The sequence below is a fragment of the Lagopus muta genome, chromosome 16 (assembly GCF_023343835.1).
Source record: "Lagopus muta isolate bLagMut1 chromosome 16, bLagMut1 primary, whole genome shotgun sequence".
Taxonomy (NCBI): domain Eukaryota; kingdom Metazoa; phylum Chordata; class Aves; order Galliformes; family Phasianidae; genus Lagopus; species Lagopus muta.
In genome coordinates, this window is record NC_064448.1 from 14246423 (window position 1) to 14266416 (window position 19994).

Sequence of the window (19994 nt, forward strand, 5' to 3'; positions counted from 1 at the left end):
AAATCAGCCCCAGCACAGACTGACATTGAGGGCTGTGGTCACAGAGCTTGCTACTCCCTGCCTGGACTGGTGGAAAGGGGCAGGGGGAGAGAAATGATTTTTTTGTGATATTTTTATGGACTTCACTGTTAGAAATATCTGCAGGGTTTCTTCTGTAAGTTATTTACAGAGAGAGTGGTGAGGTGCTGGAACAGCTGCCCAGAGAGGCTGTGGATGCCCTGTCCATCCCTGGAGGTGTTCAAGGCCAGGTTGGATGGGGCCCTGGGCAGCCTGGGCTGGTATTAGATGGGGAGGTTGGTGGCCCTGCGTGTGGCAGGGGGTTGGATATTCATGATCCTTGAGGGCCCTTCCAACCCTGGCCATTCTGTGATTCTGTTTTTGTTTGTTTGCTTGTTTATACAGAGGAACCTGAAAGTTTATCTGGAAGAAGCCCAGGGGAAGCCAAGCCTGGACGGCAGTACTGCACCAGCAAAGGGGTTCAGTATTTCCGAAGTAGCTTTTGCTACAGGCTGTGAGGGAAAAATCATCCCATTGCTGGGGCTTCTGCAGCAGCAGAAGCAGAAGAGCAGGGCTTTTGGTGAGCCCAACCCTGCTGAGACCAGGGTTACTGCAAGAACTGGGTGCATGGGGCTGGGGGTGATGAAGAGAGCGGGAGGCATGTGGGAGGGTATGGGAAGGACCTGCCTTTCCCACTCTTCACTGCCACCATAAGACCCTGTGTGAAGCTGGAGTCCTTGTCACAGATCAGGTGGGTGTGTGACAGCCTTGCATATTAGCTCAGCGCCATCTCTGACGTGTGTGTGGTCTGTGTGGGCTGCCGGGGCTCTGGAGCATGCAGCAAGGCACAGGCAGGTGTGGTGAGGGGTGAACTGCAGCAACTCTGCCCTGTGAACCACCTGTGGTCCTCACAGAGCAGTGTGGGGGTAAGACCTGGGGGGGCTGTGGGGCACAGGAGGTCTGCCCTTTGCATTCAGGGAGCTTACAGGCTGTCTCCTGACTGGGCAGACCTGCGGGAAGGATGACGGCATCTCCTGAGCCTCCATTCAGGAGTGTGATGGACACAGGAGTTGCCTCTTCTCCCAGGTGATGGAGGAGACACTGGCCCTCCGGGAAACTGCTGCTGAGCTCGACCACCCACTGAGCAACTTGTGCCTGGCTTCACCCTGATCCACCCTCATCAGCTGCCCGTGGAGAAACCGAGTCACAGAGCAGGCAGTGGGCCTTGGAGGAGCAGAAGTCTCCTTTCCAGGATGGGGCCCAGTGGCTCTAGCTGAGGAGACTGAGGCATGCAGCCACGATGGGGTGTGGGGCCACTGCTCTGCTCCAGCTTCTGTCCCACCAGTGTGGCTCTGCACCAACTTGCGTGGCCACATCTCCAGAGAGCTTTCTGGGGGGGGGGAGGGCAGAGTGAAACGGTGGTCAGCAGATGGCAGTCGTGCTTGCACTCCAGGCCAGCCGGGTGCTGGACCCCAGCAGTCCTGATGAAGTTTCACGCTCTGATGGGCATGACCTGAATGGACAATTAGCCCAAGACAGGAAGAACCTGAGTGTCAGTTATTTTTCATCACCGTCTACCACCAGAAAGCATCTGGGCTCCAGCCTGATGGACCACAAAGGGTGTCCAGACTACCTGCTACTGCCTTGCTTTTCTGGCTTCATCTGATGAACCGTGAGCAGTTCAAGTACAGCTGCTCCTGCCTCCTGCCCCGGTGCTGCTCACATCTGATTGCAGCACAGGGGGACTCGCAGCCCATCACAGCCCCTAGATGCCTTGTCCTGCCGTCACACAAACCCCATTCTGGGAGGACAGCCCCTCACTCAGTGTGCTTGCTGTGCTGCCTTTGCTCTGCTGTCTATCTGGCTCAAAATGCAGGGTCTTCCTCTCTCCATACCTGGACCCAGGGCTCTTAGCTCATCTCTCCCAACTTCAGGGGACTACTCAGTCTGGTGCGCAAAACAGGCCCTTTCTGACTGGTCCCAGAGGCCTTGGGATGCTTGTGGAGCAAAGCAGATGGCACAGTTGCAGCAGCGTGTGGCCTGCGTGCCACATGTCGTCAGCCATGCTGGCTAAGCATCTCCATGTCTAGACAGCACCCTTGGGTTGTGATCTCCACACTTCCTTGGAGTAGCAGACCCTCAGCCAGAGAAAACCCACACAGCACCACCAAAGGAGGGCCCTCCCTGTCACTGGGGGACCTGCAGAGGGCTGTTTGGAGTCACCAGGATGGTGAACTCTGTCCTTCCTCTGCCACATCTTCTCCTGTCATGCTCTGCCTGTCCCATGGCCAGCTGCAGCGCGTGTGAGGGAGCCCTACTGGGCTCTGCTCCCCACATGGGGTCTCTGAGCAGTGCTGCTGACCAAATCCCAAGGATGGCTTCCAGCATGGCCCCCAGGGACACATGCAGAGCTCTCAGAGGAGCTCCAGTTACCTTTGGGTGGTGCTCTGCTCACTCAGGGACTGTTGGGTGGCCTTGAGGTAACTCTGCCTCCGAGCTGCAGTTTTTGGGGATGGTTTGGGGCTGCTTTCTGAGTCTTCACTATCATCATCCCCCATGGCTTTGATGTAACTCCCGCTCCGCATGCGCCGGCATGGGATCTCACTGTCTTTGTCCCGAGACAGCGTGTTGTTCCACTCCCCCTGAGGCACCTGCAAGAGTAAAGGGAGCGTGAGCAGTGATGGACAGAATCTCTGAGACCAGAGGGACCCTGGGGACTCAGGGGATTGATGGCAAGGCCGACTGTAGTAGCCTCAGTTGTAGAATAGTGGGAATGGGCAACGCGATCCCTTTCCAACCCTCCCTTGCCAGCTCATGCCAGGCAGTCTTATGTTTGTTTGCCTCAATTTCAGTGCATGTACCCACATACGTTCACTCGATGACCACTGGACCATGCTTACACAGTTGATACAAGCTGCACAATGCCAGACACAATGAGAAGGGAAGAGCCTCACCAGATTTATGCTGCATGTTGGGACATGAGTGGCACACATTTGTTTAACACAAAGCCCATGCTCACTTAAAGTAAAGCATACACATTGTTCAGGCCAAAGCCAGTAATAGCTGCACGGATCAGAGCCTATGGACCAGTCCAATCCTCCCTCCAAGATTTGTAAGTTGAATGAGACTCTCAGTGTCTGAAATTCATTTTGGCAGCCAAGCCAGGCCCTCGCAAGCCCTGGAGCAGCTAGGGAATGTAAGCTTTGTGCTGGTCGCTGCACGGAGATGCGGAGTACCTTGCAACAAAAGCATTTCTAACCTTTCTAATTGTGGGAACTCTGTCATCAATTTAAGGCAGACACAGTCTCTAGTTCTCTCAGTAGAGATGGTCAAGCTAATGCATTCCACAAGGCCTGAAGTTCTGGTCAGATCAACTAATACCACTGCCTGTCTGCCCTGCAAAGGGTTTGCTGTTTGCATAGGTTGCCAGTGGCACAGGCAGGGCTCTGGACCAGCAGAAGAGCCAGATGTTAGCCCAAGGCTGAACAAGGCAAGACCACATGCAGATAGGCCAAGAGAAAGATGGGGCAACTGGAGCTGACAGGAGCAAGTCCTGTTTTTGTGGCTAGCTTGGTTTGTGGTTGGCCCTTGAACAGTCCTTAGGATAAGAAGAGGGGGATGAAGAAAGGACTGAAGCAATTGTTCCTACAGGGTTCTCTCACCAGCAATCTGTTCTGCAGTTTTTGCCTACTGGGGGTACAACAGTATTGGCTGTCTGCGCAAGAGAAGGGCAGGCGAGCCTGAGGACAGCAAGAGCATTCCTCAGCACAGGATAGCTGTGGCTATCGGTACATCTAGCACCCTGCAGAACTGCCCACTGCACTGCCTGCAGCTGTAACAGATCCAGAGACGGATGGTGAGGGAAAGCCAGAGACTGCAGGCTCAGAAAGAGATTCTCACTTAGGAGCGTGTGAGACCAGGGCAACCCGAGGCTGCCCAGCCTGCTGCAGGCAGCTGCTGGTTGCGAAGCACCAGTGGGGAGCAGCTGTGTGCTGAGCCAGCTTGTGCTGGTGAGAGCATCCACATTTACTTTGCTGACAGAGCTGTTGGATTTACCCAACTCCCTGAGGGGCTGTAGGATTAATCAGCCAGTTTTTATCTAGTGCTCTGGGAATGCAGCTAACTGTGATCAGCTGGAGATGCTAAGTACCACTCTGTTCCTGTTCCCCTCCTTATTTGCAGCAGGCTGGTTTGTGTGCGCTGCCTGCAGCTGCTGGGATGCAGTGTCATCCTGGGGCTGCAGAGCTGCAGGTAGAGGCAGGGTGTCAAGATGTGGGCTCAGACATTCATAGCAGCCTTTCTCACTCTGCCCTAATGAAGTCGGGAGTTCAGTCCCTACTCCACAACCGGGTGCTTGCTGTGTCTGTGCAGAACTCTCACAACCTGTCGGATCCCACTGGTGATACAATCCTATAACTCCTAAGGGGTTCCCCCATCAGCAGTCTGTTTTGCTGTTTTTTTATGCATCCAGAGAGTGCACCAGTGTGGGCTGGCTGTGCAAGAGAAAGGCAGGAAGGGTACCCTTGAGCCAGGAATGGTTTTAATGGGGAGACACAGTTGCAGAGAGCCAGAGGCATTGCACTGCTGGTGGTGGAGCTCTAAGTGGGGACCAACGTAGAGCAGGTCCCATATGTGAGACACAGACCTTGCCAGGCCCCCCTGCTGCAGCAGGCTCGTACAGCTCTTTCCCACTCTGCCTCCTGCAATCTTCCTGTTCAGAGTGGCTTCTGGTCTGGCTGCTTGTGAGCTCTGGAGCTTACAGAGGTATAACCCACAGGCTTCTACAAAGTAAGAGAAGATTCCTTTCTCTCCTGGGTGTGAGAGCTCTCTGCCCAAGCATAGCTGTCTGCAAGGAGCGGCCCCAAGGCCAGCCAGGAGGGGCCTGCTGGATGAGTCCTTGCTGTGCAATAGAAGTCCCTGGCCGACCTGCATCACAGCGGCCCTGGGAAGTGCCGCTGTACCAACTGAACTGCCTTGGTGTCGGGCCTGACTTGAGACTGGATTGTGCTGCCTGAGGATGGGTCACACATTCCTGCCATCAGAGCTCCTGGGCCGGTGTAAGCTGAGCATCCCAGAGCAGTGCATGCCCCTAGCAGAGCTAGGACATAGGCCCCTCTTCGAGACAGCCCGAAGCAGCTTCCCTGTGAGGACAGCCGTCTGGTCCTAACTCAGCTGCCTTGTTTCTCCTTTCCCTCACCTTGTCAAGGCAGCAAGCTTGGTGCCAGAAACAAAGAAGCTCCCAAGGTGCTCCACATTTCAGTTTCCAAGGGAAAGGACGATGCTTGGCAGGACACCCTTCGACTCTAGTGCCCCAGTTTGGAGTTCGTCCCACATATGGCATGAAGAGAGAATGGGGCCTGCCACTGTTCTTACTGCCCACAGGCCAGAGTGCAGAACAAACATTTCAAGCAGGTGTCCTTGGGGATCTTCAGAAGCGGAGCAGGTATTAGAGGTGCTCATTCTGCATCCTGCTGGGTGCTTTTCTGCATCTTCAGGCACCTGAGGGCTCGAAGAGCCTGTCTCAGACTCTTAAGTAATAGGGGATGGAGAGCCGAGAGCATTTCCTGTTATCCAGGGACAGACCTTGACAGTGACTGACAGCAGGATCTCTCGTGGCAGCTGGCACCCTGGGCTCTGAACACAGCCCGTGTTTTTAAAGGGAGGACAAAGATGAAACGAGAGCTGATATGTTACACTTAAACCTGGCATGGAGAAACTTGGGGTTCCCTGTTGGCTGGTTTCTCCTGCTGTTTTTCCAAATGTAGCCTTTGTTGTGCCTGTGGTGGTTTGGTTGCTGTGAAAGGTGTGGGAGCACGAGAGTGCCCAGGTCCACAGCCCTTGCAAGTGGCCACTGGCCACAGGGGCTTGGGATCCACCCTGCCCAGACAGCTGCACGGGGGGAAGAATGGACAGCGAGGATCTGCCAGGCTCTGGGTGCAGATTCCTCTCTGTCTGGTTTGCACAGTGCCCCTTAGCACAGCCACTTTTCTGTCCCTGAGAGCTGGGCTCCTTTGGTATTCTGTGCAGTGCTGCATGTCGTAAAACAGCAGTGCCTTCTGGTTCATCTGTCCCTAGTATCATGAGCTAAGTGTGGAGGGGACACGAAAGAAGGTGCCACACAGGGATTTTTCCCTAAAAGAGCTTTAGTAGAAGGGAGCACGCAGCAAAGAAAAAAATTCCACCTCCAAGGTGGGAGTGAAAGAGCAGCACAGCTCCTATAACTTTGGTGGGAATGGGGTAGAGAGACCTACAGAGCAAGCAGTGTTCCCATTCACATATGAGCCAGCTTAAACATGCAGCCCCATCCCAGGACATGTGGACATGCACCCAAGGTGAGCACACCCGCCGAGGCCCCGCAGAGCTGGGCACAGTGTGCAGGGATGCATGTGCCATGCAGCCAGGCTGCAATGCAAGAAGGAGCTCGCTGAGGGCACAGTGCTGCTCCCTGTGGAGCTGGTCCTCATGGTGTCCTGAGGGCTACGTGTAGCATCAGACATGTCTCCAAGAAAGAAAGCTGGAGCCCAGGCTACCTGTGTCCTACCTGGCCTCTAGGGAGGAGCACTTTGGGGACAACCTGGACTGGACTTCCTTCCCTCTAGAAGCTCTCATGGCAGTGACTGGCACTCAGTGGGCTGCCCACCCTGTCTTGCCAATTCATATTTGGGGCCACTGGGGAGTTGCGGAAGCTTTGATGGGGTTGGGGAGGCAAATCTGAATGAAGCTCCAGGCTAACAGTGCTGGTGGTGTGGCCCTGTCCCGTGGGAGCACCAGAGAGGCAGGGGCTGTGCCGCTGGTGCTGTGACCATGGCTCCCTTTCCACAGCTGAGAACAGCCATGATGCAGCCATCCCACTGCTTATTTTGGGAGACAACTATGAGAGAAAAATGACGCAAGGCCTGGACATGGCTGCAGCATCCCTGTGTGCCCCCTGGCTGCACTGAGGGTCACAGAGGTGCCCGGGCAGCATGGATCCTTCCCTTGCTCAGAAGTGGGCTGTCTGCAGCTGAGAGCACTGCCCAGATGAGGCTGAATTGTGTGTGGGGCAGAGGTTGCTCAGCTCTTCCTGCTCCTGCCTGCCAATGGCCCAGGTCATCTCTGGCTCCAGGGACCTCCTTGGGCTCTGGCTGCCACCAGTCATGCACAAGTCCCACAGAGAAGACAGGAGCTCAACCTCTATCTCTTCAGAGCTGTGCTCCAGTCCTTCTCCAAGGTCTTCGCCTTGAGGTTTGCACCACATAACCCCCCCTCTGAGGCACCTGGCTAGACCTGAGTGGAGCTGAGCAATCACCCATTCTTAGGTCTCACAACTGGCTCTTGGAATAGGACTTGAACAATCACAAAGAGCCCCAGTGGTCCCTGATGAGCCCCAAGCCTTCCAGAGCCTACAACTGGAACAGGAAAAGTGAAAAACCTTGGAGTCTTACACCAGTTTGGGGGCTGGGGGATCTGTTTGTCCCCAACCCACTTTTCGCGTACTTGGGTGAAAAGGGCATTTCCACAGCAGCAGAGCTGGCTGCCCTGCACTTCCCGTGTGCGGGACCTGCAAGCAGGTAGAAGCATCTGTCTTGTCGCCACTGCAGGAATGGGAGCTGGCAGGGGACCTGTCCTCTTGCAGAGGAACATTTCCTACATGCTGTCCACCAAATGCTGGAGGTGACTTCTCCACATCTGGCTTAGATCCCTTCCCAGGTGAGTAGCTGGCTGTAACTGCCATAACCGCCCCAGGCTGCAGTCCTTTGCCCCACCTGCTGAGTCCCGCATTGCTCCTGATCTGTCAGGTTTTGGGGGTACGTGGTGTGCATCACGTCTCCTGGGCTTGGTGCCTGGTGTGGCACCTCTGTGCCCTGCCCGGCCTTGTGGTAGGGGCTGCTGGCCCCATCCGATGGTTTCAGGAGGGTCGGGGAGGGGAGGGAGCTGGGCAAAAGCTTTCCCTCAGAACAAGTTCCCTACCTGGCCGCTGCCTGCGTCGGTCGGCCCGGGGCTGAGGGGCTGGTCCCACCTCCGTGGGGGCTCGCTCGGCGGCAGTGGGGCGGCACCCGTGTCCTCCCAGCCGAGCGGTGGGGCTGCCCAGCTGCTGGCCGGGCTCACGCCACCCAGCTGTGCCCACAGCCCTCCGTCAGGCTGTCAAGAAACGGAGGCTCATTACATGGGTGGGGAACAAACCAGCAGGGCTGTCTCATACTGGGCCTGGCCCCACTGGGGGAGTGAGCACTGCACGGTGGCCGTGGGGTCTCCTATGCCAGCCCTGCTGCCACACACAGAGGGGCTCTGCAGCTCTTAATGCTCCTGACTGAAAGGAGGGGACAAAGAAAAAAAACCAGGCCAAGGACGTGTCTCCCACGACATTTCTGATACAGCAAGTCTCTCCATAATTTGATTTGCAGCAATAACCATCCAGATATGAGCAGCAGTTTGTGCTTCAATAATTCATGGCTCTTTACAGCTTGTAAGCCCGCTGGCTGCAGCCAGGAGAGCCGATTACACCTTTGCATTAGAAAAGAACGCTAGAGATTTACATCAGGTAGCCCACCTGATCATCCCACCCCCTGCTTTCCCCATCCAGGCCTGGCTTATTTGTCTTCATTCCTCTCTCCTAGGCACAGCCAGGTTTATGTTCTTCAGGTGCAGCTTTATAAACCCCTGGCGACGTGGCGCTCCCCATGACGGGCATTCAAGCCTGCGGCCCGCAGCACTAGCCATGCAGGCCCTGCCATGCAAGCCAGGCGGCTGGCACTGCTCTCCTTGCCGTGCAGCCCCAAGGAGGAGCAGCAGTGGGAGCCGAGCCCCGCTGAGCTGCAGGTCCTACCAGCACTCCAGGGAAGCTCTGCGGAGTGGGGCTGACAGGGCGTGCTGGCACATCCTTGCAACACATGGATATAAGGGATTAACATCAGTTATTACTGGCGTCCTTTGGGCTGTGGGATGATGGCAGCGCTCGGCCAGAGGCCAGGAGCCATCCTGCGCTGGTGGGATGCAGCCAGCTGCCTGGGCACCCAGCAGAAGCTGTGCTTGAGTGTTAGATTTGCCCTGGCCACAGTGGCTGCAGGGTCTGCAAGGGCAGTGGGACGTGTTTGGCATGTGGGGATCCCCCAGCAAACTTTGGTCACAGCAGCAGGTGCTGTAGCTGCTGTGAAGTGGGGAGCAGGGGGCTGGAGGTTGCCCTTGTCATGGGCACCACATCTCCCACTGGCACTGCACAGGGCCTGGGGGAGCTTGCTGCAGCCCGACCCCATCAGCGCCGCGTCTCTGCGCGTCTGTCCCTCAGCACAGCTGGGGCCTGGGGGATTTACACTTGTGTCCCCCCAGCCCAATGTTGGCAATGTGACTTGGGGTGGCTGCTGAAACATCAGTCTGGTGCTGTTTGATAAGGCCTGCCGGGCAATAGGGTGCCCACCCAGAGGGCGCTTTCTTGTTTTCCTGCATGAAGCAAACCGTAACCCCTCTCTGCACCCACCTGCAGGTAGTGGTAGGCCAAGTCTTGATGGCAGGACTTGGATTTCAGCAAGGCTTTGTCGATTGTGGCTGAGGCCTTCTGGCACACTTCCCGAGCGTGGCTGAGTGTCAGTGTGGACCAGGAGCCCCTCTTAATGTAGTTGGAGTCATTGTTAATGGGGATATTGGTGCAAGGGGTGACCTTAAGGTCGTTATTGCTCTTGGAGGATTTCAGCATGTGCTCGCTGATGGTGTTGTAAGCATGCATGAAGTACTTCGGCTGGCTGTGGTCCGGCTGCCGGCCCAGTGTCATGAGGCCCATTGGGTTGCGGTAGCTGCAGGTGTCACTGTCTAAGTTGTCGTCTGAGCTCCACCAGCCTGATATGTTGGATCTGGTCCTGCGCTTGGGCTCGGAAGTCTTTGCTCGGTCTTTGCTCTTGCTCCTTCGGTTCTGCTTGGGGTCATCAGCCCCTTTCTTACCGTTCACATTGCCTTTGGTGGGGCCCTCCAGAGACTGGGACTTGGCAAATAGTTTCTGGACGGAGTGGACAAGGTGCCGGATCCGCCCAGGGCTTTCACTCCGGTGTTTTGCATCGCTCCTCTGAAACTGGAGGGTGCTGAAGCCATCTCTGTGGATGGGCAGCTGTTTCTCAAACTGGTCAAGGAGGTTTGCAGGCAAGCGGTTGATTTTGGTGGCTTGGGCATGGCTTGGAAAAGGGCTCTCATCTGGGACCTCAAAGTGGGAGTTGTAATGGATGCGGGGGAAAGTGCTGCTATTGGAGATCTGGTTGTTGAGTGGAAGGAGACAGTCACCATGGAGGGTGTTCTGGGCTGGGAATCGGGGGTCCATGGTGAAGGAGTCAGTGGGGCTGAGGAGATATGGATTCCTGTCCTGGGGGGCATAAAGAGAGTCTTGAGGGGAGTCCAGGTTATCAGAGAGGTGGCGGCTTCTGTTGTCTCCTAAGCCCTTCATGGTCCCACTGTTTTCTAGAGCATCGCTCACGGATGGTGCAAGCAGAGCCTTTGTGTGGGTGCCAACCCTGCTCCCCCACACTTCTCTGCACCTGGAGAAAGAAGAGAAATGCTCAGAGTGTGCTGAAGAGCTCCTTGGCAGCCCATTCCTTACTGTGGCAACCTCGCAAGGGCTGTCCCAGCTCTAAAAACAAATGTCCCAAGGTCAAGGGTTGGAAGAGAAAAACAGGACATGAGAGAGATTGTACAGCAGGAGGGGAGGAGAAGCGATGTGAGAACCAAGGACTGGAGATTACAGGGCACAGAAGTAGAGGATATGTTTATTTTAATGGTGTGCCTTCCTCAGCCAGCATAACAAATGATAGCAGAGCTACTGCCAGCAAATCACTGCTCCTGTCCCATTTGTTCAGGGGGCTGAAGAAAAACCTGCTGTCAGATACTACACATGGGCCTTGCACGAGCCAAGGGAAGCGAGGCGCTGAACGTCCAGTCCTGCTGCATTATGTTTTGTGTTTCTGTGGTTACTGGATCTCTGAGGGGAGCTGGCAGCCCTGCTCTGTGTTGCTTGCAGCTGCGCTAATGCAATATGATGTCAAACGTCTCCTCTCTGACAAGCACTGGGGTTTATGGCATGTTTTGCCCCGAAGGAAAATGTTTCAGTAGCTCAGATGAGAGCAGAGGTGTTTTTAAGCACTCAGAGCCTGACCTGAGAAGCTGCTTTCTGCTCAGTTGATCTCTTCTGCCCTGCTGCATTGCTCCTGGTGGAGCTGTGCTGTCTTGGCTGGCTGTCTCTTGCTATGGTGCTCCTCTGTCACCATAGCACGCAGCAGGTACAGGCATCCCTGCGGGCTGGTGGAGGGGACAGGCTCTGAGATTTGGCTGTGATTAATCTGCATAGCAGAAGGGTGCACCAAGGTGCACTGACCCCATCCTGCTTGTCTCTGATTGACTCCCATCTGTGCGGGGCTATACAGGGGGATAAGACCAACTCTTCTGGGGTAGCTTAAAGAAAATCAGTGATTAGATTTCCCATACTTAAAACCTCACTGAAATCATGTAGTGTATAAACTAAGTTGTTTTTCCTTTGACCTTTTAGTTTAGTTTCTTATTTTCAACTGAGTGTAGTTTGAAGGCAACTAGAAAACAATGAAGCATACTACAGATGTAAAAATCCCAAGGGCTCTAGCCACATTTGCCCAAGCTGCGGAAAGCAAAGGTAAGAAATTTGAGGAAGAAGACCTGGCTGCTGCAGGTGAAGATCAGGTTTGAGACCATCTAAGGAACCTGAAGGAGCACGAGTCCATGTGACCAGACAAGATCCATCCACAGGTTCTGAGGGAACTGGCAGATGAAGTTACCAAGCTGCTATCATATTTGAGAGGTTGTGGCAGCCTGGTGAAGTTCACACTGATTGGAAAAGGGGAAACATAACCCCCATTTTCTAGAAGGAAAAAAAAGAAGGAAGGGAGGGGAGGGGAGGGAAAAGGAAAAGAAAAAGGAAAAGGAAAAGGAAAAGGAAAAGGAAAAGGAAAAGGAAAAGGAAAAGGAAAAGGAAAAGGAAAAGGAAAAGGAAAAGGAAAAGGAAAAGGAAAAGGAAAAGGAAAAGGAAAAGGAAAAGGAAAAGGAAAAGGAAAAAGGAAAAAGGAAAAGGAAAAGAGCCTGGTTTGCAAGGGAAAAGGGGCCAGGGGGCAGCTTGGCTTGGGGAAGGCTCAGGGAGCAGAGAGACAGGGAGGTAAATCTGAGGGACTGTGGGGACAAATGGACAGGGAGGAAAAGAGAAGTTTGTATGAGGGGCTGGAAGGATGAAAAGAAAAGGGATGGGGGGGAAGGGAGCAGGGGAGGCCAGGGAGCACCCTTACTCCTACTGCTATTGCTGAGTGTGGACAGTCACTTCTATATGGCAGAGAGTTCAATTTCCTCCTTCAAATTCCTGCAAGGTGAACAGCCAATCTGATTCTGTCCTGCTTGCCTCGGGCATCCCTTCACCTGTTGTCAGCTGCTCAGTGGGGCACAGCTTCCAGGCTGGGCATGCGTGGGTCAGAACATGGGTCTGCTGGAGTGGTTGTGGCTCCCCATCTGCTGGAGCCCACTCTGCTGTGGCTGCTGCTGCATCCCCTGTGAGCTGATTTCCCTTTAAGATGGATTAAACTGTTTTCATTGCATTTCAATTACTCTCTGCAACTCTTGGCACTTCATTGAGACATGAGGTGGGGGAAGAAAAAGCTCAACAAGCCTCTCTCCCACCTTTTTTCTTTTTTCTTTTTTCTTTTTTCTTTTTTTTTTTAATTTGGAAGGATGATAAAGCTGGAAATTAAATCTCCAAATCCATGACCCTGCAGCTCACAAACTGAGCAAGGGCAGTCTGCCAGGACAGCTGCCTGGTCCCTGCTACATCCCACCACACCCTCAGCACAGTCTGACAGGGGAAGGCCCTACTTACGAGATGCTCGTAACAGCTGCATGGAGAAGATGCATCCCTGAGCCCAGGGGAAGCAGCGTGGCCCATTACCTTCCTTCCCCTCAGCCTATTTCTTTGTGTTCCCCTTTCCTTTCCCACTACTTTTGCTGATGCTCGGAGGTCTCTGATGTGCAGCAGATGACCTGACGTGTCCTGTGTGTCCCAAAGGAGTCTACTTTGTCTTGGGCGCGATTTGCAACATTAGCACTACAGTCCCTGTTTGCAGCATCCCAACTGCAGCTCCCAAGAGTGAATAGTAGATGAGATTTCAAATAAGGCAGATGATAGCCTTGCCTGAAGAAGCTTCCTGCTCAGCAGGGAGTCCTCTCCTCCCCTGGCAGAGCAATGCCAACTGCTCCCTCCTGTAGGGCCCGTGACTGCTGTGCCCCTCTGCCATGCTGGGAGATGGGGCTAGGCTGGGGGCTGCTGGAGCTGGTGGGAGATGGTTTGCTCTGCTCCAGGAAGACTGAATCACATCTTCCCTGTGAGCTGAAAAGCCTCTGCTGTTGTAAGAGATCCTTCACTGAGTGAAAATATTTGCTTGCCAGTCTCTTTTTAACAGCAAAGAGATTAGGCTGGCCTGAGCTCCGGACAGAGCAGGGGATAAACAAAAGGGAGCAGATGGAGAAGAGGAGCCGAGTGCAGTGTGCATCCCAGCTAAGCATGCTTTCCCTAGCTTTCCTTCCTGCCCTCACTCCCACACGCCTGCCCAGCTTCTGGCTGCTCATCCACCCAGCAGCCAGGCTGTGCTTGCTGAATTACTGTGACGTGAGTCCTTGCAATTATGGTTTGTAACTCCTGGCAGAAAGTTACAGAGAGGGAAAATGTCAAAATGTCACCTCAGGAAGAAGCCCAAAGAGCTGCCCTGGAGATATCTGTCTATCTTTGCAATCCTCTAACACCTCTGAAGTTACTGCTATCCAGCCAGGATGCCTCTGGTGGCAGCTCCAGCTTGTGATGTCTTGTCCTGCCTGCCCTCCTCACGGAGCAGACACCTTCCTGCCCCTCATCTCTGGAGATGAACTCCATGTCCTTCTGGAGGTGTGCCCCCAGACTGTATGCCGTATCTTCAGAAGGACAGCTGCTCAGTGGACACAGGTTCATTTCCATCTCCCCATAGAAATTACTCCTGGTTTGCCCTGGCAAGGAGATGGCAGCAGAAGGTTCTCACTGACCACTGGTGACTACACGCAGGCTGTTACTTGCCCGTTCTGAACAGACTCAAGGCCCATGTCAAAATTACAAAGTCTGGGAGGCTCCTGTGCTCTCTGAGGGGACAGAGCGCTCACATCATACCAGCCATGTTAGGAACCACTGGTCTAATCAGCCTCTCTGCTGGGACTCTGTGCTGCAATAGACTTTGAAGAACCAGCTGTTCCTTCCCACCATGCCTCCACACGGTGGGAATTACAGCAGCAGGGCTTTCCAACAGTTTCCAGGCTTGTTCCCTATGGAAACACCAAAGCTGTACCCTGCATGCCAGCCCAGGAGCTTCATCCTTGCTGAAGAGCAGAAGGAAGCTGCTGTGGTGGGCGGCTCCTGGGACAGCTTGGCTCTGCCACGTTAACCAGTCACATCCCGACTTTAAACATAACGTACCACCAAATAAATGCATCAGACACCCAACAACCAGACCTTGGCCCAGGTGATGTCCGCAAGCAGTCGGAGACTAGGCTTCCTGGCTGGCATATAGTGAAAACCATAGACTCATTTAGGTCAGGAACTTCTTGCCATCATAACCTTTGAGGAAAGCTTGGCTGCTGAGGCAGGGCTGGCCATGAAGGATTGCTCAGGCACAAGTCCTGCCCAGGAACCAACCCCTGGTGGGCTGCAGGCACTCCAGAGCTGCCTTGTCGTGCCCTCTGCCCATCAGCTCTGCCATGGCCCCACACGCCGTCATCTCCCACGTAAACCTCAGCTCAGCCATTCTATCTGGCTGTGAACACAGGGGTGGCTTTTATATATAGAAACCTGGCAGCGTGCTAATAGCTAGCTAGATGAGGAAGAAGTGATTCGCAACCTGCACAAGAAAAACGACTCCCCTCACCCTGCCTCTAGAAGCTTAAAAAATTGTATACTGTGCTGTAGGTGACGTAGGTCTGCCTACACGCCTGATTTCAAATGTTCCCCGAATTAGCAGGAACACTTCATGTGGCATTCAGCAAGGGGGGCTGCCGGCCTCCAGGGCGTTGCATTAATGATGATTCAAAGAGTTCAGAATCTAATCGCAAGGCATAAAAATAGCCGACTTCTACTTGGAACGATTCATTGCACAACAGATCTTCCTCCATCCTCCTGCCTCTTGTTCCTCCCCGGGAGCTTCCCCCGGTGCTGCAGCTGAGCAGTGCTGCTTGCCGTGGGCCACCACGAGGGGCTGAAGCTGTGGCAGAGCCCTGGGGGCTGTGGGCTCTGTGCTCTCAAGCTGAAGGGCTGTCAGTGCTGGGGCTGGCACTGGATGCCCACTGTGGTGATGGGGAGGGGTAGGGTCTGGGTAGAGCTTTCACAAAACAAGAAATAACTTTTTCCTTGTATGCTGCACACACTTTGTTTTTTCCATTTTTTTCTCATTTTTCAGTTTTTTTTTCTTGTGTCAGAGCAACCAATTTCTGTGAAAATCAGTGATTGCAGTATGGCAGATTTTTGACTTAAGGTGTTGACTAATTTGGAGAGGCAGATGAGAGGGGGAAGTTGTTGTCATGCAAATACCACTGGTAACATAACCAACTCTCAAGGGAAAGAAATTCTAGAACGTATTTGATTGTCCCTAGACATTTTCAAAGTTCTCCAGAAGAAGCAATCTGCTCTGAAAAAGGAAATGCAAAACATTAAGGAAGTCAAATGAGACAAACAAAGGGAAGTTAAGAAAGGGAGAGTTTTCAGGAAGAAAGCTGATGAAGGGAAGTGGAAGGACCAGGGAAGCAAGCAAAGAGTGCTGTGGTTTGAAACCTCACTGCAGCTCTGTGCTCCCTTACAAGGCTCTCTGTGCACGTGCTGGTGGTGCTGCATGCTCCAGCGTGTCTGCAAGAGCAGCTAATAAGACAGCTTGGGAAAAAATATCATTTCTTCTGCTCAGTGCTGTCCAAGCGGCCAGGTGGAGTGTGTGTGCATTTGCAAAGCCCTCGATGAAGCAGGCAGAGCGCTCCATGTCTGCCCTCCATCTAATAGTGCATGCTGTGACTCCCAGCGATGGAGATTTTCCACGCTTGCAGTGAGCATTTGTGGCACAGCACAAGGCAGGCCGCTCTGCATGGCTGTCTGTGCCACTGCCCCACTGCAATCTTCTGGCCACATTCTCCTGCCTCACCGTGCTGCCAAAGCCAGCAGCAGCCTGGTGCTGGTGCACCGAGGTGATGGTGAGGTAGGGATCGCTGGCAGGACAAGGACAGACAACATTATTTACGACACAGCAGTTATGGGGTGCACTACGTGGCAATGACTGCTGCTGCTGTGCCACCAGATCTCTGCAGCTTACAGAGATCTTGCTTTGTACCAGGGCAGGTGCTCCTGCTGCCTTCATGTCTGGATGGAGCTTGGCGGGGCCCCAGCTGCGTTCAGGATGTGGGATGAAGGCGCTTCCTGGCAGTGGCTTTGCTTTGTGCCTGAGATAAAGCAGCTCACGGTGCATGAGGGCCTGTGGGGCAGAGGGGTGCAGGTGGGGAAAAGTCAGCAGCTCCCTCTGCCATTCTTTCTGGAGAACAGACCAAAACTAGTCTGCAGCCTCCTGCATGCTCAGAGCTGCGGGAACACTTCCTTTGTCTCAAACTAGGTCAGTGCAGAGGCGTGATGTTACTATAGCAATTGGTATTAGATTTCATAACTTTATTTAGTGATGGGCGTGATGCAGGATTCACTACGAGATGGAGGGAGAGTTGTCATTGAAACGCCCTTGGCAGCTCTCCTGCCTCGGCCTCCCCCTGCCACCACCCCTCCAACCACACGCACACAGCTGTCCCCCCCAGCAGAGATGAAGAGCCCCAGAGGCTGCCCCGGGCCGTGCCGTACCTCTCACAGCTTGCTGGGTTGCAGGACTAGGCCAGATTCAGCATCCCGTGCACTGCGTTTCTCTCTGGGCTCCAGAGTTGCCCCTCATGAAGACCTGCCAGGCAAAGAGAAAAGGGAAAATGTCCTCAGGTCACAAAGCACCACGGACTCTCCATGCCGAATGTCCCAGCCCAAAACCTGGTTATGTAAAGTCACTGCAACTCCGACTGACACCCGGGTCGTCATCATTAATTCCTAGCAAAGGCACCAGGGAAGTGCTAGAAGGCATCTCGCTAGGGAGGCAACAGTGATACCTGTGTGGCAGGTGTGGAGGTGGCTTTCCTGTCCCTCAGCATCACAAACGGACTGTTGGACTAGAAATCATCTGGATGGGGAGGAGACTATGCAAAATGCCTAGGCTTCCTGCCTGGAGGCACAGGGCTGGGGACAGCCTCTTTGTGGGGCTTTTCCTTCCCCACTCCTTTATCTTAAAACAATCCTTCAAGGACTCCCCTTGTTGCCCACATCTCTGCCTGTGTTTCTAATCCACTCCATGACAGCAGGGATGGTTCTGCAACCCTTTGTGCCTCAGTCTTTTTGCTCCTCACTGTGCTCAGCGTCCTGGGAGAACAGAGCCTGGAAAGGAGGGAAGGACAGATGTGGGGATGAACACCTGCTCTGTAATGGCAGCTACCTCTGATGCATTTAGCCATATACCTGCTGAAATCAGCATCTTATTCTCACCTATTACACTTGTGCTCAAGCAGACCATGCTAATTTGTTCCCATCTGGTCACTAGGTGCTACTGTATTGTAGCTAAAATATTGTGATTCCTTCCTTACTGTCATTCATCATCAGCCACATTGTAACTGGCTGAAAAATAAATACTTCCTGTAAGAAAAGTAAATAAATACATGGAAAAATAACAGTGCTTCTTAGTGTTCTCTAAAACCTATGCATTACAACACAGGTTGCGTTATTTTATCAGTGAGAGTAAAGGTTATTTGGGGTTTTCATCAGTTAATTTCCAAAGTGGGCTTGTGTGTGTGTGTTTTCTGTCCTGCACCGAGAAGATGCAGGCACAGTGCCAGGGCAGCCTGAGGCGTTCAGCCTTTCCCTGCTGATCAACAAGGGGCAGGAACAGCATGGGAACCCAGACAAGGAGACAGCCTTCCTGTGCTGGTGTTTCTTCTCACTCCTAGCTAGAGTGCTCCTAACACAGGAGGCACTTGGGTCTCAAAAGGCTGGATATGATGGACCGATAGAGTGCAGGTAGAAGGATAAGAATATTTGGTATTCCAGAGGCACTGGGAAAGTCCTAATGGATATCCCAACAGAGAAAAGAATTTTCCTAGAAAAATCAGATCCTCCTAATCTGGTACAAATCCTCTTCCTCTTCCCACTAGTTCTGCACCACTTGAGTCCACAAAAATGCAGAGGAAATGGCTGTAGGAAAGGCAGTTGTCTTGGGAGAGCCAAGAAGGAGACGGCTGTTATTTGTCATGCCCATCCCCAAAGGTCACCAGCCTTCTACACCAAAGTGCCTGTTCTGAGTTCCTAGCTGCTAGTGGGTACTCAGCTGTGAAACCCAGAGACAGAAGTTCTATCCAGGAGCCTCAGCAAACATGCTTCTGCCCAACCAAGGAGACCTTTGTTGTAGAGGCATTGGCTCTTGAAGACAAGGCACAATTCCATACCCAAAGCTCACACAATCCCGAGATGTGAATGAGGTTTCAAGTTGCTGCCAGCTGGCCACTGCCTAGTACTAAATATAAAGCTGTGTGCATGCAATAAAACTAGGTGTGACAAGTCTGCACAGTTCAGGTGGCCATGCAGCAGTAATTGCATTGACACTAACTTTTTCAAAACTCTCCTCTCACAAGTAATCTCCAGTTACTGGTGAGTTGGGTTAGGTTTGAGACAGTAATCTAGACATACAGAACCTGCAGTTGCCATTAGAACAGCCAGTATCTGTGCCTGGTGCCACCCACATCCATTCACAGCATCAGTATCTGTGCGACCAGTATCCAGCAGCAGTTATTGCTCTCCAGCTCTAGTGCCACCAGTAGTGTTACAAAGGGTGACACTGTATGTCACTAGAGCCACCAGTGTCCATCATTAAAGTAACCAGCATATGGTAGCAATGTTATCATCATCCCCCACTGCACAAATAGGCACCACTGCTGCCCAGCATCCTGTATCACTGCATACTTGTGCTGCAAGCATCTGTTCCCAGGGCTACCATTCCCCCCGGTGTCTGTCACCAGCACTCTCAGAGTATCCCATTGTACACATAGGAATGGTGCTGACCCTGGGACCCAGGGCACATAGGGGCTGTGATGGGCAGCAGGAGCAGAACCCATGCTGCCTCCATGCACCTTGCAGGTTTCTCAAAACAGAAGGTGAAAGTAGACTTCTTTTTTTTTTTTCTGCAACACTGCTTTGTCTTTGCATCTTACTGTTAGACCGAACAAGCAGTGCTATAATTACCTTTAATTAATAACAGCATCGACACCCCAAGGAAAAGCGAATGAACAATTGTGCCGCCAGCACAATAGCGTTACATTAGCTACATCCACCTCTACCGTCCCCCTCCTTATTGCATTCTCAGGAGCAGCTTGCTCATATCGTGGCTGCTCTTGGAGGGAGCAGAACTGAAGAGGCCTTATGGAAGGAGACTTCTGTGGTGGTGGTACCACAGGCAAGAGGTCTCCAGACCGAGGAGGAATGCAAGGGCAGGCTGGATCCCAGAGTTCCTGTTCTGCTGTTTGCTGAGATCTGTCCTGCTGATGAACAGATCTTCCTTCCCCACAGGGTTCAAGACAGTTTTGGTGACCTAAGGCCTCAGGCATTCTGCGGCCAAACCTTCCTGGAGAAATCTGGTCACCTCCTGGTCTTTGCTTGGCCTCACTCCCTCTGTCAGCCCCCTTCAGGGCTGCTCTCACTTTATCTCATCCAGAGCCACCCCACAGCTTTGCTGGCACCTAAATAGAGCAAATAAGCCTGCTGTTATCCAGAGCCTTGAGAACGCCTCTTCAGCGTCCTCACGATCATCAACCCGGTCCCGTCAGGACTGGAGAAACCGATCTGCTTGTGTTTGAGGCCGCATAGTGTCGGCAGGGTGACGGCTGAGGACACATCTCTCTCCGTAGGC

General features: G+C 53.3%; 1 protein-coding gene across 5 annotated transcripts in view; it reads right to left on the minus strand.

Moving 5' to 3' along the window:
- Window positions 1–19994, minus strand: part of DLGAP4 (DLG associated protein 4) — a 205516-nt gene that overhangs the window by 55569 nt on the left and 129953 nt on the right. For 3 of the 5 annotated variants that reach the window (XM_048962638.1, XM_048962639.1, XM_048962640.1), the window contains 4 exons: window positions 16862–16955; window positions 9452–10493; window positions 7948–8118; window positions 2431–2648 (listed from right to left, as the gene is read on the minus strand). In XM_048962638.1, the coding sequence (XP_048818595.1) occupies window positions 2431–2648; window positions 7948–8118; window positions 9452–10402 (1340 nt within the window). In that variant the 5' untranslated portion in view covers window positions 10403–10493; window positions 16862–16955. Of the gene's footprint in view, window positions 1–2430; window positions 2649–7947; window positions 8119–8803; window positions 8858–9451; window positions 10494–16861; window positions 16956–19994 lie in introns of all 5 variants that reach the window. The other 2 variants (XM_048962642.1, XM_048962643.1) reach the window with 2 other exon arrangements.